This window comes from Uranotaenia lowii, chromosome 3, assembly GCF_029784155.1.
Source record: "Uranotaenia lowii strain MFRU-FL chromosome 3, ASM2978415v1, whole genome shotgun sequence".
In the NCBI taxonomy this organism is placed as follows: Eukaryota; Metazoa; Arthropoda; class Insecta; order Diptera; family Culicidae; genus Uranotaenia; species Uranotaenia lowii.
The window spans coordinates 265,188,653-265,207,295 of record NC_073693.1 but is presented as its reverse complement, the minus strand read 5'-3'; the positions used below and the strand labels follow the sequence as shown (position 1 = coordinate 265,207,295).

Genomic DNA, 18,643 nt, shown 5'->3' with positions numbered 1-18,643 from the left:
TTTGAATGCAACCTTGATTCAACCAAATGAATTCTGCTACTGTTACTTACCTTAGCTACATAAATCCTTTTATGAAATTCTTACGACCGATATATTTCTTTCCGAATGAAAACATTTCGTTTGAATCTTTCGATCGTACCAGCTATTGTTTCTGTTTGGTTTTATTTTCCTATCGAAGATTACACACTACAATGCCTCTCGTCAACCATTCACAGCTCGCGCAATCAAACTCCTACTCCTGCCTACATTCGGTAAACGGCTTACAGTTCAGTGTGCCGTGGGGTGGATTCATTTTCCGTCGGATGTACGAACAGACCTTCGGCAGCAGTCCAGTCTGTACCGCTGTAGGGGCTCGACACACCAACCACTTCCATCTGGCCATTGATGGGCCTTCCAAAGGTACGCCCGGAACAGGAAAGATAGGCATCCGTATCGATGTGCCGCAACTTAACCGGACTGTTACGTTGCCACGAATCACCAGAGCACACTACCATCCAGTGGTCGCCACTGTCCCCGGTTCCTGTTGAAAATTACGGGAAAAGTAAGACTTAGGTGTGGGTCCCGGTCAATGAGAAAAACAGTAATTACCTTGTTCATCGCCATAAGCTGAAATTTCCTGATTTCCGGATAGTGGACTCTGGAAATGATGCGAATGAAGGTTCTTATTTGTCGACAGATGATGCAGTCGGATAGTGTCACCGCATTTCACAGGTTCCCTGAAAGTAAAAAAGAAAATAGTTTAATTTTCCTCAATTTGATCAATCCGAAATGGATTGAGAAGATTGACTTGTTTCATAACAACGCGACGATTTGGGCATATTCTTTGAACCCTCATCCGCATTAGAGTGTCATTTTGACACTATTGCAAGTTTGAAGGCTTGTGACTTTTTTCAGAAGCTTCAAAAAAACAAAAATTTCTTCGGGTACCCTGAATGAATTCAAAAGTTCTTAAATATTGCATCTTTACTTTATTTATGGACGAACCCAGGAAGCCTGGACAAAAAAACCTCCTTTTCCGACATAGAGTGTCAATTTGACTCTCCAAATGTAAAATCTATTTAAGTCGTTTGAATTATTATGAATTTCACATAAAACTTATATCAACAGAAACCTTGTAATGTCAGTAAAATATGTTTAGAACATTATAATATATAGCTGAAGCTTCTAGTTATCTCGTTATTTAGCATGAAAGAAAAAAAAATCCGAAAAAACATGCCTCAGGAAAACTACTGTAGTTCATATATTACACGTCCAAAAAAATATTTGCCTTATGCATATGAAAGCTGAAGTGATTGTCTACATCATGAAGCCAAGAAATATTTTTTTTATTTTTTCTATTGAAATGGTCACAAAAAGTTCAAAAAAGTGGTCTGAAAAACCTACTTTTCATTAGATTGCTAGTAAAAACTGGTTGAGCGGTGGTAGAGCTTTTGTAAAAATATCATTACAAATTTTATTCAAATTCTGACATTTTGTTGTCTTTTGATTTTTGATGCAACAAAAATTGAATTTACTGGAATTTTGCAAAATTGACTACTTTGCGCGATTTTTTCACAAGTTGAAATTTCATCTGTTTTTGTGGTCCACCGTCAGGTTGTACCCGGATTTTCAGTGCTTTTACTTTGTTTGGACCAATCTAAAGGATATTCATTGGAAAGCAAATTTAATCTACATTCTAGTGAGGTGCAACAATTCACGCTGTGAGATTTCACAAAAATATGAAAATTATAAACGTAAAATAATTCCAGAATTTCTAGAACCACAAGCAGTACGTCCAGCAAAACGTGTTTGTTTGCTCTCTGAGTAGGTACGGTGGCTGGTGATTCGGGCAGAGAGCGAAGCCGACAAACGAAATAATGATGCGTGTCGTGCATTTCTTGGTTGTACCTAAATATTCTATTGATATTAGGGTAGGTCCTCCGTCGTATCCCTCTTATTCGTCTTAATTCATGAATGCATGTTTTAGAGCCGAAAAATCACTTTCCATTTTAATAGACTACTTCACATGATAAACTTACTCCAGGGAATTTATTTTCTATCACAAATTTGTCACTTTTAAAACTATTTTTTGAGATATTTGATTTTGAAATCTCGAAGTGAAATTAATTATTGGCACACTCCGCCATATTGAAAGACGAACTTAGTGATCCCCCCAACGTGTTTCTTTGTTTTAACGCTTCCTGTCAATGCATATAGCAATCAAAATCATCAAATTCAAAGAAAAAGTGTTGAAATAAAATTAGAAAAATGATTTCAAACTAATCTGAACTATATAAATTTGTCAATATTCGATTGAAATCGAATCGCTCGGCCCCCATAATTCGTCGTAATTTTGCGACAGGATTGACAGGATTGACAGGAATAGAAAACCGTTTTGCAAGAATTGGAATTAGACCGGTTCATTTTTACTATTTTTTGCTGACCACAGTCGGACTCATGGAGAAAGAACATAATTGATTTCTAAGTAATCACAACACAATAAAGTAATTTTGAAGCTAGGAACTGGATGCGCTGGGAGATAAGTGCAAAAAGTCTCTTTATATTAATAAATTACTTGAATGTATTCAGCATTGCTTATAATGCATGGTTTTAAATGAACATAGAATTGATGGCTTTTTTAGTTAAGTGGTTGGTATTTTACAAATTATTTACTACCAGTACCGTGCATAATTTAATAGACGTTTGAGTGCACGCAAGAATATCTCCAACTTTACACATTTCTAACGTTCAACTCCAATGACATTGTTTCTTCATAATTTTATATTTTAAGATTCGATTATTTTTGGTTCGATTATCTGATGACACTAAACCACTCTCAAGTATTTGAAACATTCGATACATCAATTATATGAAAATTAGACTTTTTCAACTTCTTTCATTCAAACTGCAATATCTTACATACGACCAAACGCTTTACTCTACAGAATGTTCACTGAGAGATCCTTGAAAACTAAAACTTAAACTTCTCCAGTTTTCATAAATTCTTTAAATGGGAATCAATAACAACTCGAGGAAAAAAAAATCCTGGACCGATAACCTCGATTTCTATTGAATTTTGACGATGCATGGAAAATCGATGCAAAAAACTCCCGTTGAAGTTCAAAATGACAAGAGAATTTAGATGAATGAATAATTTAAACTTTGAAATAAGAGTTCACGAGTCTCTGGTTTGGATCTCAATACAAGTTTGGATAAGAAAAATCGGAAGATATGATTTTTTGAATATAAAGTCGTTCAAAATAAAACAAAATAGAACCCCTCTTTCTGGGTTTCTCATGTATAGTTAGCTAATGCAGAGCAAAGGCGGGAGCAATTCATGGGAGCTTTTCATCAACATGCCCTCTAGCCTAAAATTTCAACACCTATCAAGCTTTCTCCTATTGGCGCACTAATGCCTGTCTATCCACCTTTCTTTCAAATTCTATAAAATAAATTCTCTCTAGTTTTCATTCCGCCGCACATGCCATTAAAATTATAATCAAATCCTGGATCATGGCAGCCCTGTCCGTTGGAGAGTGTGTTGGTAGCAGAGCAGACATTTTTCAAGCATCATAGTTGACATGGTTGCTGATTTTCCTTCATCGTCACGTTTCAAATCTCATTTGACTACTAGTCAAGCTTCAAGGGACTGGAAAAGCTTGACTATCGTCATGGATTTCTGTTCACGTGACGGATGTTATTTTTCAAACTTGGTAGAAAATACATTTGCAGGATGGATTCAATTTGTAAGGTCTAATATTGTGCTGCCTGCAATGGCCTTAGCCAAGCAATGGTACCTAGCTACAATAACGCTACCTTGAGATTTCTTGGCAAGACCATTTTTTTTGCGACTTAGAACTCATTCGAACTTCTCCGTTATTCTGCGCGGTTGATCCTTGCGAAGTAAATAAAAGCATTTGCATGAACCGCAACCGCAAAATTTCAAATCTATACCTCGTGAGGGAGGAATAGTTTGAGACAATTTCGGTATAATTGAATAGAAGGTATAATATTTTGCTGCCTGCAGATGCATTTGCCAAGCAATGGTAGACCTGTTTACAATAAAGCTATCCTAGTTTCATGGCTTATTGCGACTGGTTACTTGAAAGAACTTCTGCTGTTATCCTGTGCGGTTGATACGTTCGATGTAAGCTAATGCCAATTCCATGAACCGCAACCGCAAAATTTTAAATGTATTTAATTGAGAAAATTTCGGTCTCCTTGTACGACGGAATTAGGAACCTGGTACGACAATGAAGGAACTTAAATGAGGAAAATAAATCATAAATTGACTAAAAAGTACGTAATGGATTGATCTATTTTCTTCACAGTTTCATAAAACAGTATTAGAAATATAGTTCAATTACTAAAACATCAGTTTTAAAACAACGTGGAAGGCAATTCTATTGAAATAATGAAAAAAGCTTCCTTAAGCCGTTGTCTTAGGGTCCTTTACCCTAGTTCACGTTTGCTTGTCACGACACGCATCATTATTTCGTCTGTCGGCTTCGCTCTCTGCCCAAATCAACACCCACCGTACCTACTCGCATAAAATTTCACAGGTTTTAAATTTGGGGCAGGCTTATGTATATTTTATTTCTAGGGATTTTATAGAAAAATATTTAAAAAATCTTAAAAAATCAACACGATCTTGGCTTCTACTGTGGAACTGAATTATCTTACGTTTTTCCTGAGTTATCTTGCTTTTCTGAGACCATCTGATAACGAAAAAAATACTTTGAACATTTTCGTGAATTACGAAACGCAAAAATGTATCTTCATTTTATGCAAAAAGTTAAAACCAAATCTAACGCACGAGACTTTAAGTAATTTTATTTGAAATGTTTAGTTTTGTGCAACTCAATTTTATTTGTCAATTTTCAAATTTTAAGTAAGTATTCATCATTGATGTGTTCAATTCTACCATCCAATTATAAGAAAACTTAAAAAGCACATTGAAAACATGCAGAGTAAGTCTTTTATAAGGTTTCAGCGGAAATCTATTTAGAAATTTCTAAGTTCAAAATTTGTTCAACATTTGTTTACCAGCCTAATGCATTTTCACTAGATAACACATGGAAATGATAAAAAAAAATGTTATCATTTGATGAAAAAAGGGTAATTCAATTCAAGCTTCCTAAAAAATGGGTGGGTGTAAAATAAGGTTGCCAGAATTTTTTCCGGACGTATCGGGACCGGACAAACCCAGCCAATTTTAATGATAAACCTGGCCGAATCAAGCATTTGATTTCAAAATGTTCGAACCGATATCCAGGAAATTTCCGGGCAAACTTGATCAAAACGGCGGAATTATTCAGTAAAAATAATGAAAAATATATTTGCAATATTTTTGTCAACAAATCACATCAGCAGATTTTAAATTTAAATTGTTTAAATTGTGTTAAAATTATCAAGCTTCCAAACACGAGTCATGATTTTTTCTAAAACTTGCCACTCAAAACTTATTTTTGAACGTAAAAACGCAAAATTATAATAATAATAATAAAATCTCAGTTTATGTTACGTTTTAAAAATGATGTGAATAAATCCGGGCTTTTTGCAATAAAAATCGGGAAACCGGGCCATACCGGACATACCTCAAATTTTGAGTCAAATGTTCTAGAAAATCCGGATAACTCCGGGTAACCTGGCAAACATAGATTGATATGTTTTTCGTGATAGAATGGATAAGCATTCAAGGGAAATTATTTCAAATTTCTATTAGCAAACCTAAAAACTATTAGTTATTCAATAATATGAAAACGATAAACTTTGCTAATAATCCCAATTAAAACTTTAAGTAGACTAACAAAACTTACAGCCCACATGGTGAAACATGGTTCAATTAATTTGTTATGATGATGAATAACAAGCTTTCAAAATTTCAAAAAGTCAAACGACTCATTTCAATTTATATTTAATGTGAACCCGAGCAAGGCCGGGTAAAATCCAGCTAGTTTGTTATAAATGTGGAAGTGTTAAATTGTAGGCCCGTAATTTTAGACTCGTTTGGAAAATATGCTAACTTAGATAATATAATCCCTTTCATTGAAAATTGGATTTCGTGCAATGTTTGCGGTCGCAGTTTTTCTGTACAAAGATTGACTGAGGACTTAGCGTGTAGAAGTCCGACAGATTTTACACTGATTTGACAGGCCGTACAAATGTTCGCTTTCGCACAAATCTGTCAAATTCTACTTCCAAAAAAATCTACTGGATACCTCGTTTAGGCATCCCTTTGAAAGAAATTTTGAAAACAGAACGTTACCAAATTTTGGATCCATTTGACCCCTTAAAATGGCATCATTATGCCCTCAAAACTCGTTTTGACACGTAGGCTAAACAAGGCATTATTAAGGTTTCAGAGATTGTACCACCTTTATTTGATACCTTTAATGATACCAAATTTTACTCTTAGGGGATGATAGTAAAATTAGTTATAATTTTGCTATAAAATCTGCTCGGGATATCGTTAAATTCGGAGAACGAGGAGGTCTGCTCAAATCACCATGTTTTGTGAAACCACTTTTACGATAAGCACGCACTGCTTTCGCTACTGAACGATTGTTTTCAATGTAAAGAACTACAAACTCGGCGCGTTTTATTCGCTAATTTCCCGCCACTTTTGTTCTATAATATCGTACACATTTTGAACTGCAATGTTCGTGTAGAGCAACACGAAGTCCAGTGAGTAAATAACCAGCAGGGACCCGAACATTGATGATCTCCGACGCAAAATCGAAGCTACTAGGCATACGCACGTGATGTTTCGATTGGTTGAAGACTTTTTGCAACATTTTTGATAGAAACTGAGCCATTCGAATTTTATTATTTTTAAAATGTCTTTGTTCAGTTTTAAATCTCTGATATCAAATCCGGCGTTTTTTCTGCTGAGATCGTTTCCTTGTAACCATTTCAACGCGACTAAGCATCTACATATTATTCCCTCACCGTCTTGCTGAAGAACTCCAAGTCACTTTTCATGGAAAATGTCCAAAAATCCTTCAATGTTTTTTACACCTTCTGAATGAAGGTGCTTCAAGACCATATTTCAGGATCTTGTGGCCTGTTTAAACAAAAAATATTGTTAACTTGAAACGTTTAATGTGAAAACGTCAACAAAAAGTGTTTAAGAAACGATGGCCTTTTGATTTACAAATTTCGCCGGACAGTCGCCCGAAACATCGGTTGGCGCTACTTGTAAACTCCTCGTTTTATGAAATTACAGTTCGGAATTACAGTTTCTATATCGAAATTGTGGTACACTTCTTGACTTATAATTCCAACAGAAGCTAGGTCTCCCGTTTCGTTGCCTTAGATTATAAAATCTCTTAAAATGGAAAACCAGCCCACATAGAATGTTGAAGGTTCCCTGGCCGAACCCTGTGTGGGAAAGAGGGGAAGGTATGTTAGTCAACGAATACTTTACAGATAGACGCAGGGATCTCGATAATGATCCACAAATATCTTGCACACAAAATACAGGATCATCGGAAAATTAATTTTCAAATTTCTCTACAATTTATGCACATTTTGCATTAACAATCGAAATTCAGAATGCAAACTATCAATTAAATATGTACATAGGTGTAAAATTTAGGTTTCAAATTTAATTTTAAAATCAAATTTTTTTTTTTGGGGGGTTCCCTCTTTTCGGATGATTTATCCTTAACAAAAAAAATCACATTCTACTCTTGTTTTCATAATTGGATCTGAAATACCCTGCAAGTATTAAAGTTTACAAAGTTTTTTTGGTAAGAACGTTTGAAGATTATGATACTATGGCCGATAGGCAATTTAAAAAAAAAAATCCTTCTATAAGTCAAAATCTTGAAATTTTTTGACTAGAACGTAATTTTTACCAATAAGGCGGATAAACTAATTAACAAACATAACTAACGGTGATTAAATTCTTCATAAATAAGATTCACCTAATGTCAAAAAGAATCCCAACCGAACTTACCCCCTTTCACAGTGCTTTCCGGTGGCCGCCTTGATGGCCCAGTGGCTGTTTACGTCTTCCTGCAGTTCCGTCGCCGTCACCGATTGCTGCCCGGAACCGGTACCATACTTGACATCGTGAGAGTGTAACCGCACCCGATAGTCTACGTTGAGCAACTTGAGCACCGATCCACATGTCACATATTTGTTGTTCCTTGCAGCTAAAATATAAATATTTTCAGGATATCATCAGAAATGAGTGACGTGGTGCTACGCCACTGATATGAGGTTACCGGTAAGATGCCACCGGGGCTGTTCAGTTCAGTTTTTAGCACCAAAAGAGGCAGCAGACCGAACATTAAAACAACCACATCATTTCGACCAATCGCAGCCCACCAACACACAACGTTATTATCAACAAGAACTTTCTGCCCACCCAACAAAACTAATCCTAAAATCCTTCCCCATTCGCTACTTACCATAAGTCGAATCAATGTTGAAATTTAAGCTAACAGCTACGACTAGATAAACTATTTCGAAAAGGTGCGTCATTTTGTAAGTTGGTTGAATAAATTAAGCCTAATTGATCGAAAGTTTCTTGCGTAAATGCAACTATTTTCTTAAGAACGTCTGGCAGGCAGCGGAACAAAAACCGTACGACGACGACCGATGCCGTGTAATCGATTGACAAAACAGTTTGACAACTGCTTTACGCGTGTGCGTTTTGTCATTTTATGATTCCGCTTTCAGCAGTGAGTTGATGTGAGCCCCTGAAGGTGCAAGTGCAATGAACAAGTATCAAAAAACAAAAATATTCGTTTATTATGATTGTCTGATATCAATTTTTAATCACAAATTAAAACTGTGAAAGGCTTTTCGTTTTATATGAAAAAAATCACGCGAATTGATACAATATTCAAGAATTGGGAAAATCACTGAAAATTTAAACTTTCGCCTTAAGTTGTAAGCAATATTGCGTACAAGTTTGTACCACTTGAAAGCAACATTTGCACTGAGATAAAAATGAACATGGAAAATATTTTGAACGTTTCAATGCGAAGGAATTTAGGTTCTCGATATTACAAAAATCAAACTTCAAGATAATACATATCAAAATTACCCAAATTAATTTTTTATACTGCTCGTCATTGGACATCGAATAAGTTTCTCTGTTATATAGGTATATGGAATTTAGATTTACCTGCATGAGTTTTAAATTTTTACCTTAAAGTTTTGAACTTTAAATTTTGGGTTTTGCAAATTGGATTAAAAAATTTAAGAAGCAATTCAGAATATTTAAAAATGGAATCTTAATTCTGAACTTTACATCGCTAAATTTTGTATTTCGAATTAAATATTAGTTTGTAAGTTTTGATTGTTTTTTTTTTATTTTATTATAAATTATGACTTTTGAACAAATAATATTTAACATTTGTTCAAAAGTCATAATTTATAATAAAACTTAAAAAAACAGAATCAAAATTATGTTAAAATCTTTAAAAACAGTCCAGTTTTTGCAGATTTATTCACATTAATACCTTGTATCCATGACTATATTACTGATCACTTTGATTCTAAGAATAATATCATTAACTTCATTACAAAGTTTTTGATCAGATAAATATTTTTCAAAAAATACAATTCAGCCATAATTTTTTTTTATTTTTTTCTTGTTTTTCTTATTAAATCGCCAGATTGTCGTTTTTTCAACAAAAAATTTGTAATGAAGTTAACAATATTATTCTAAGAATCAAGCTGATTCGTAATATAGTAATGGATACAAGGTATTAATGTGAATAAATCTGCAAAAACTGGACTTTTTCTAAAGATTTTCGCATAACCCCCGCTCTTTTCCTAAATTTTAATAGTGAGTATTCGTACAAACTTATTTTAAATGCATTCTTCACATTCAAATGGTTCAAGGTCTGAAGTATTTAAGAACTTAATATGAGTAATTATGAAGTAAATCATGTAAATAAAGGTTAGAAATCTATGATCAATTTTTCAGAAAACCACAAAAAAAAATTATTTTGCAAAAAGAAAGATAAATAAATCCCCTTTTTCCCTTTCTGTAAAATAAATTTCAACGAATTAAAAAAAAATTAAACCAAACTGAATTTTAAATGTTTTTAAAGCAAAAGTCGAATCGTTTAGCAGTCTTCAACCAATGAAATATAACCTATGTTTTCTTTAAACTTTTTATCGCAATTTTCAAGAAAAAACATTGTTTCTATTGTTCTTTCAAAGATTCGAATGACATCGACAGAATGTTCAGAGCTTCAAATTTTTAACTTTAAATCGTGCACTTAAAAATTTATTAACGTTTTTTTTTAATTTAAATCTTTAAATTTTTAGAGTCGATTGTGTATTTTAATTAATTTATGAAAAGTTATGATTTGAAGTAGCAACTTTAAAGCTACTTTAAATGCAAAATGTTTACTTAATAGTTATTTGCTGTGTGCTTTCAAGATTTACAACAATATTTGGAATTCCTTATTTTTATTTTTATCAGTTTCTAATTAATTATTCAGAAAAAAAATCCAACCTATATTTTGACAGTATTAAGTTCAATGTTGAATTGAACATGTTATATTCAGCAAGTTCATTCGTGTTGGGCAAAAGTGGTAGAAATTTTGACACTTGTAGCACATTTTGAAAACTTTACCATGCAAAAATATTTTCAAGATCTGCTACCTTCAAGATTTCTTACAATACGTGTTCTGTTTTCGCATGCTGTGATGCAAAAATAGCTCGATTTCTATCACATACGGCTGAAATAGAAACATTATTGTAAAAAAAATTCGACGCCCAAAGATCTTGAAATCATTTACTTGGTTGTTGTATTATAATTATAAAAAGTTATTTTTGTGAACTTAAAAAATCAACTTTGTTAGCCTTTAATTTTGATAACTGGAAGAATTTCAAAAGTGATTGATCTCTGACTTTGATCACTGGCACTCTTCAATTCAAACTAAATAGTTTCTTCTTTTTATCAAATTAAATTCAACCGTCAGCTATGTGTTTTGAATTAATTCTGTTAAATTAAAAGTTTAAATTCTAGTTTCATTCGAAAATTTAATTCGTTTGCGTTCTATTGATTTCAAATTCGTTAATTTATTTTCAAGCTTATTTCTCATTCAGCTTCAGAATAAGGAACATCATTTTGAATAATTTATTAATAACTTATCGAAAAAGCATTGATTTGAAACATTGATTCTGATTGATTTTGAATCGAAACCTTAAAATTAATTTTTTTTTTCGATTTTGCGTTATGTTCATAAGAAGGAAAATTGTTTTAGAAATCAATTTCTTGATTGAATATTGATATTATTTCTAGGAAATAAGGCAAATTTTGATCTTGTTAAATTTGCAATTTTTGAATTTCATTTTGGATTTTATTTACATAAGGTATACCTAGTTAGTAGTTATTGAAACTTAAGTTTTTAGTTAAAAAATTATCGATTCGTGTTCAAATGACAAAAAAAAAATATTTTAATTATGAATTTAAGGATTTCAACTATTTTATATTTTCTCACTTTTCGAATTTTTAAACCCTTTAATTTGAATTTTGGAACTTGGAATTTAAATTTCTTCAATTTGTTTAATTTAAATATTCTACTAGAAAACATGTTCTTAAAATTTGAGCTATGAGAATTGAAAATTGAATGGTGAATTCAAGAAACGGAGTTCAGGGCTCTGAATTTGGAGTTTTGAAATATTTGGTTCATGATATTGAATTCTGAATTGATTTCATTGGGAAAAAGGAATTACAAGGAATCTTTCGATTGCTTTGATTCAGTAGAATCATTCAACCACGTAGGCTCACAACACATACAGACCCCGTTCGTTTTTGGCAACATTCGATTTTGGCAACATTCGATTTCGACAACATCCGATTTTGGCATATGTGCCAAAATCGAACGGTTTTTAGAAACAACATTACCTGTTAGTTTTCGTTATAACAAGACCAATTTAATTTAGACAAACACCATGAATACGTTTTCATGATCGAAAATAGTGATAAAATGCAGCAATGAATATAAAAGTATTATGAAAATTTTATAAAGTAGCTTAGAAATGACCAAAATATGAAAAATTCAAAAAGTTTCAAAACAAATGCAAACAAAAGACTGAAAATTACAAAAAAAAAACAAAAAAAAATATGAAAAATGATAAAAACAGCAAGAAAACAAATTTTATAAACAAAACTAGAAAAGTGTAAAATGCATCATGTAAAATACATGATGAAAAAATTAAAAATGACAAATGTTCGGAAATCGATTAAAAATAACGTTTTTGTTCATAGATTATCAAATCATAGGTTATCAAATCATAGATGTTTTGTGAAAATCACTGAACAAAAAGTTGAGACAAAAAAACCTTTATATTTTGGCAACATTCGATTTTGGCAACACAAAATGTACGGGCGTGTTGTCAAAATCTAACGGGGTCTTTATTAGAATTTCAAACGATCGTTCGTAGGTTTCCAGAATGCTTTTTCAAGATTTTTGATTTCCAACAATTGAGTTTGCATATCGTTTCTAGAAATTCACATTGCTGAGAAACCTGCAAACAAAAAGCAGCAAAACTTTGATTGTTTCCAGAAGTCACAAATTTGATGTGTAGAAAAATCATGTCATATTTTTGATATAGATACAAAGATTCTTTTATTAAAAACAAATTATTTTTTTTTATATTTCTAAAGACTGGTAAAAAATCGTGTCATAAAAAAGTAACGATGTAAGTAAGTAAGTTAGTAAGTAAGTAAGTAAGTAAGTAAGTAAGTAAGTAAGTAAGTAAGTAAGTAAGTAAGTAAGTAAGTAAGTAAGTAAGTAACCTTATTTCATCTGAAATCATTCTCTTTCGAATACAGGAATTTAACATACATTCCGTAAAATAACTATCAATTGTAAACCACGGACAACTGCACCATTTGTCTTCCGATCCAATCATATTGATTAAATTAGGGAATCATTAGCAAAACTTCGGGCCAGCTCATCGACGTACGCTGATGTGATTCAATTGCCGAATCGTCCTTCAGCAAAAAAAAAAAACGATTGAATGAATCATACGCAAAAAAAAACCAAATCACCAATCAAATGTATACCAACCTAAGAATTCTGTATGTCTCCGTTCCGAGTTTGTGATTTGTGTAAAGAGAAGAAGAAACATGCTTGATACCACTACTGAGACAAGACATGGAAAATAAGCTCAATTTAAAATGCTTAAAATAATTTCACTAGAAAAACAAATCACTCTCCCACAAGATTCTCTCTGCTATTTAGGGGAGCTGTGCCTCAACAACCGAACCAAACAGCCTTCACAGCTGAGGGAGCACACGTTTGTCTGACGGACGACAATTGACTTAAGGGAGTCAACTTCACAGCACGAGCATAAACCAGGGATTGGCAACCTGTAAAGTTGGAAGCGAATATAAGTTTTAAATCTCGATTTTTTTGAGTTCGATGCCACATCGTGTATTGCCAATGTATAGTGAATATTGACCGTTATACCGTATGATCCACAAAAATGCAAAAATCTGTCTTCAAGGTTCAAGAACACTTTTCTTGATATTAACTTAATTTGAAAACTTTTTTTATTCATTTAGGTATGTAGATGAACATATTAAGAAACAATCAATCGATGCGGATTTTTTTTAAATTCTTATTTTTTGATTCAAATAATTTAAAAAAAAATGGAATAGTGTTTTTATTTTATAACATTTTACGATTAAATGTAATTAAAATTGTTTTTGAAAAGCATTAAATCAGTGTTTAAAGGTTTGTTGATTTTCAGTACTGACAATTGCTGGATTCCAATTATTCTGATTCCTGCTTTCCAGCACTTGAGATTGCAAATTTTTCCAGCAAATTGCTAAATTGCTGCAAGTTTGGCTAAATAATATATGTATGTATGTATGTATGTATGTATGTATGTATGTATGTATGAGAACCCACCAGTGGCTGATAGGTCATTCGACCCGAGTCGGTACGAGAAGTCTCGATCGCACATTCAAAAATTGTTCATTCTTAACTCATCATCAATAATTGCAGCACAACCAAGAGGTCCGTTACCACTGGTTTGGGACTGGTTTGACTCATCTTACTCCCTTCCAACTGTTCGAAACAAATGAAGAATCCTGTTTATTCCCTCCACTAAACCCCTGTAGAGTTAAGCTATTTCATTATATATGGGAGAGTGGGGAATCATGGGCCACTATTTTTAGTTATTCCATAACTTCTTTAATATAAAAGACTAGCTGACCCGGTGTGCTTTGCTACACCTTCCAAACATAAATGTAATTTGTTAAAATTTAGATTTTTGTAAGCATTTTTTTAAATCAAACCTCATCATAGGTCAGAACCAACAACTTTGAAATGAGAGCTGCAGCTGAAGTTCCGAATTGCGATTCAAAGATGGTATATATTATTAACTGAAACTTGATCTCTAAATTTGTTTTTCAAGATCTGAAATTTTTACTCTGTTTTTAAAGCTTCACAATAACTTAAATAATGTCAATATTTTCCTCCTTTTTTTCCCAAAGTGGGAAGTTACGAACTTCCATAAAACATTTGCCACATCTATTTTTGAGTTATGCCTAATATCCGTACGCAATAAAGCTCTTTATCTTAAACTTACATGGAAGCTCCCTTATCTTTTCCAATTTTGTCCCCCACTGCTTGAAGAAGGTAGGTTGATCTACCCGGCCCCAGTTTACATAAATTTCTTATTGAAAGAAAAAGATTCGCATATTGGAATTTATTGCATATTGTACTTTATGGAGATTAAATTTTGAAAACCGATCAAAAGCGTTAATCGGGACAGTTTTTTGAGTACATTCCTAATATTCTGTATTATGAGCATTTCCAGCTCCTGATAAGCTTTTAGATGGTGTATTTTTGAAGTTGAAAAAATAAGCTATGGAAATTTAAAAAAAAAACGATGAAAAGGATTTTTAAAAACCATTTTCAAACAGCTTTTTTCACCATTCTTGCCCTTAGAAGCAGTTTGAATATCTATCCTTTTTGCGCCAAAATTATGTTAAAAAAAAGTTTCGCCGTATGGCAACATTACAGCTTGAAGTTTTCCCAAACAGCACTTGACATGGTACGAAAATCTTCGATTTTATACAGTGCAAATTTTTTGTTTTTTTTTAATAAATTTATGAAAGAAAAAATATAAATATTTAAAAAAATATCAGTTGCATCACTAAATAAATTTTCAGCGTTTTTTATTTTCTCTTTGAAAGTCAAATATTTAAAAACGTTGGCAAAAACAAATTTCTTAGTGAACATTTGTCCCGTATATTGGGGCAAGTGTAAACGCAAAGCTTATTTTCAGATGCGTCAGAGTAAAGGCTTTAAAATGGATTTAATACGTATTTCTGTTTGTTTGTTTTATCAAATTTCGTTAATATATCTGCAGTATTCCGCTTCATCATTCGGAATACACCTCCTGGTCTTTCCAACATATTGAATCATTTTGAAGATGAATTTCTTGAAAGTTCGAAGTTTGCCCTTGCCCCACCGTTTAAGTTGACAGAAGGGAATATTGTTTTCAACACTTCAAAGGTTTAATAAAAATTTCTCATAAACATTCCAGCTTCCAGTTGAATATCAGTTCTAAAGTCTTACTTTTCAAAAAAGAAGCGGATCAAAAGTCTCTTTTATGCAGCCATGTAACACAAAAACACTTTTCATGTTAAGTACGTACTTAAATTGGTATGTAAGCAAAAAGTACAATGTTTTTTTCAGAGTTATTTAAAATAAATTGGAAATTGAATTCCCTCACTTTTGGTAAACAAAAATCAGTTTATTTCCCTGATACCTTTCATTTATGCACACGTCAGTCCTATCTTATCTAATTTAAAGAAAACAGCTCTTGATCAGTTCATGTGTCCGATCGGATTTTTTTTTTATCTTCTTTAAATTTAAATGGCGCTTGGTAAAACTTCAGTTTAGTACATTTTTACATGTTCAACAAAATCTTTCCGATCTACCTCTGTTGAAAACATCTTATTCATATTTCTGTTATCAATATGATTTCAAAATAACCTTGTAGGCGAAATGGGTTAAAAAATTGTATGTAAATTTTTACTTTCTGCATTTTTTTCAATTGTCCGCAAAGTGTCATACCATTATTTCATTAGCATAAGAACTAAATTTATTTTTTTAGACAACAGATGCTACCTACATTAACACGAACTAAATATGGAAGTATTTTTGCAAATCTTTCAATTGGTTTTGATTCGATTCATAAAATACCAATCCGTGTCACATCTAGGCGTCATTTATTTACACGTGCTGTGTACAATTAAGCAAGAAAAACACATCTAGGTTGCATATCGCCCCCACGTGCATAAGAAATATAGGTACTTGATTGAGAAAAAGGCGATCAATGAACGTATGCTTTGGTTACTATCCACTTGCGACGACGTTTGCTTGACCATAAAGACGAAAAACAAACCCCTCAAAAAAAAGAAAATCTCTAAAAATGGATGCCATGACTTTTCACATCAAGGCTCCATATCGCCATCCCTTGCATTGAAAATATGCTTGGTTGAGGAATACGCGCCAAAATATTCCCACTGGTCAGTATGCTATGCCATGGTTACTACCTCTCACGACGTTGGCTCGCGACGCCTCGACCATGGAGACAAAAAACAAACCGCCCAAAGGAAAAAAAATCTCAGGAAATTGAAGGCCATGACTTTAATTTGTTTCGAAAAACTACAAACTTTGTATGGAAGCCCCCTCTTCCTTAAGTCGGAGCGGTTTGTAACTATTACAGAAACCATCTCCGGCCCCAAAAACCCTCAGATGCCAAGTTTCACGATGATCGGTTCAGTAGTTTCCGAGTCTATAGGGAACAGACAGACAGACAAACATTCATTTTTATATATATAGATAAAATAAAAATAAAAAATGGTGTGGTTTTCTATTTTTTCAAGGTATCATAAGGTATTCTTTAAAAAAATTTAATAAGTTATTTCCCCCAAATTCTGACTCTTTGAAAAAAAGCAATATTTTTTGGATTTTGAAAAATGGTGGGGAATCGTGGGCCACCAAATCCAAATTGATCAAATAACTTGCAAAGTTTATGAGTTGACCCAAAACTATGATTTCTTAATTAATTTCGTTATTTTACAGCAATTTCAGATGATGAAATAAAAAAGAGTACTGTGTATGATCGACTAGATTTCAAAACCTGGCTCGCGAACGTTTTGGAAAAATTTCTTATATGGGATGGACAAAATATTTTTCATAACTCTTCATTTGGCATAAGAAAATTTTACAGATAGGAAAAACGAATTTTAAGTTCTGAATCTGTATAAAAACATAAAAATATAGGTGGTTCAAGATGTGTGGCCCACGATTCCCCACAAGCTATGATTTGCAAATTTGTTGCGTTTGTGTAACTTATTGATGTTTCATCAAAAATTCCGTGAAAGATCATGACAAAACTAAGATCATAAGCGTATGAGCATATTTTTGTTATGCACTTTAGGTTCTCCATCGATGAAATTAGCGGGTGTTTTTTTTTTTATTATGTACCTATGTAAATTTCTCTAACTTTTTTTAGCTTAATAAATAAAAGAAGCATATGATGCGTATTTTAGTCAACAACATATTGAATATTGAAATATTGATCACGCAAAACGACGACGATGACAGTTGGTTTGAGATTTTTATCTCAACACGCATCTGAGATATTAAAAGTGGCCCACGTTTCCCCATGGCTCACGATAACCCACTCTCCCCTACTGAATTAAAATATTGTTTCATATCTTACCTTATTACCACCTGCAATTCCATTTCATAATAGTTATTTTCCCTGATTTGAAAGGAACTCGAGCATCTTTTTATATAATAAAAAATCCAACAAAAGCAAGCATATTCGCAATTCTTTTGTCTTTTGAAATTAAATCACATAGACGAAAAAATAAAACATTTTTATCATTTCACCGAAGGTTTCAAAATCTAAACTGCATAAATTTGAGAAGCAGCAAACTGTTATGGTCGCAGCAAGCTTAGCATTGATAGATAGCCCTATGGCAATAGCATGAAAAAAAACTTCCCAAACCGGCGATCGCTAGTTTTATTTATCTTTGTTTACAATTTTTAATCTTAATGGATTTTTGTTAACATTTTCATACACAATATGATGAATTTTACAACATAATTTGTGCTTTACACAGATTAATTTCAAGACGAAATTGCAGATGATTATAAAAAAATAATCCAAGGACCGAGCTCACCAATTTATAAGCTTCAAAATCCGCATCGGCTGGCAAACATTCTCGTTAGGTAATCATCCCACTATTTGAATCAGATCAAATGGAGATCTGATAGAATTTCCAGCAATAAACAAATGTGATGTGTGCTTAGTAAACCCTACATATCATTTTCAGCGTTTGTGCTGAAATTTCCAACCTAATAGAAAATTAAATTAATTTCTAATCTATTTACTGCCATATATTTAAAACACTTGGATTTTCATTTGGTAAATGTATGATTTTTCGGAAAATCACGTTTAGTTTCTTGGGGATCATCTTACCCCGTACGTGTGAAAACCATCGGATTTGTTAGTGTTTACTGTATTCCATTTTTCAAAACTTTGACCAGGTATTCATGCTACTTATCATATTTTTTAAGTGTCTAAAATCCCACTCTAGCCTTCAATCAAATATAACTCCAGTTTTTACTTAACTACTCGTTTTAAA

General features: G+C 32.7%; 1 protein-coding gene across 1 annotated transcript; it reads right to left on the bottom strand.

The window, feature by feature from the left end:
• Window positions 1-122: 122 nt before the first annotated feature.
• Window positions 123-8,618, bottom strand: LOC129756141 (stromal cell-derived factor 2). The gene is made up of 4 exons (XM_055752913.1): window positions 8,400-8,618; window positions 7,943-8,141; window positions 589-716; window positions 123-520 (listed from the first exon to the last, which is right to left on the bottom strand). Exons 1-4 carry the CDS (start codon window positions 8,470-8,472, stop codon window positions 261-263), a joined length of 660 nt encoding a protein of 219 aa, XP_055608888.1. The 5' UTR covers window positions 8,473-8,618; the 3' UTR covers window positions 123-260.
• Between the last annotated feature and the right edge of the window lie 10,025 nt (window positions 8,619-18,643).

Coding starts and splice junctions, on each gene's coding strand:
- LOC129756141 (XM_055752913.1), bottom strand. CDS start 8,472: ATGACGCACCTTTTCGAAATAGTTTATCTAGTCGTAGCTGTTAGCTTA. Junction 8,142..8,399: donor CAACATTGATTCGACTTATG/GTAAGTAGCGAA, acceptor TTTATATTTTAG/CTGCAAGGAACAACAAATAT. Junction 521..588: donor AGCTTATGGCGATGAACAAG/GTAATTACTGTT, acceptor AATTTTCAACAG/GAACCGGGGACAGTGGCGAC.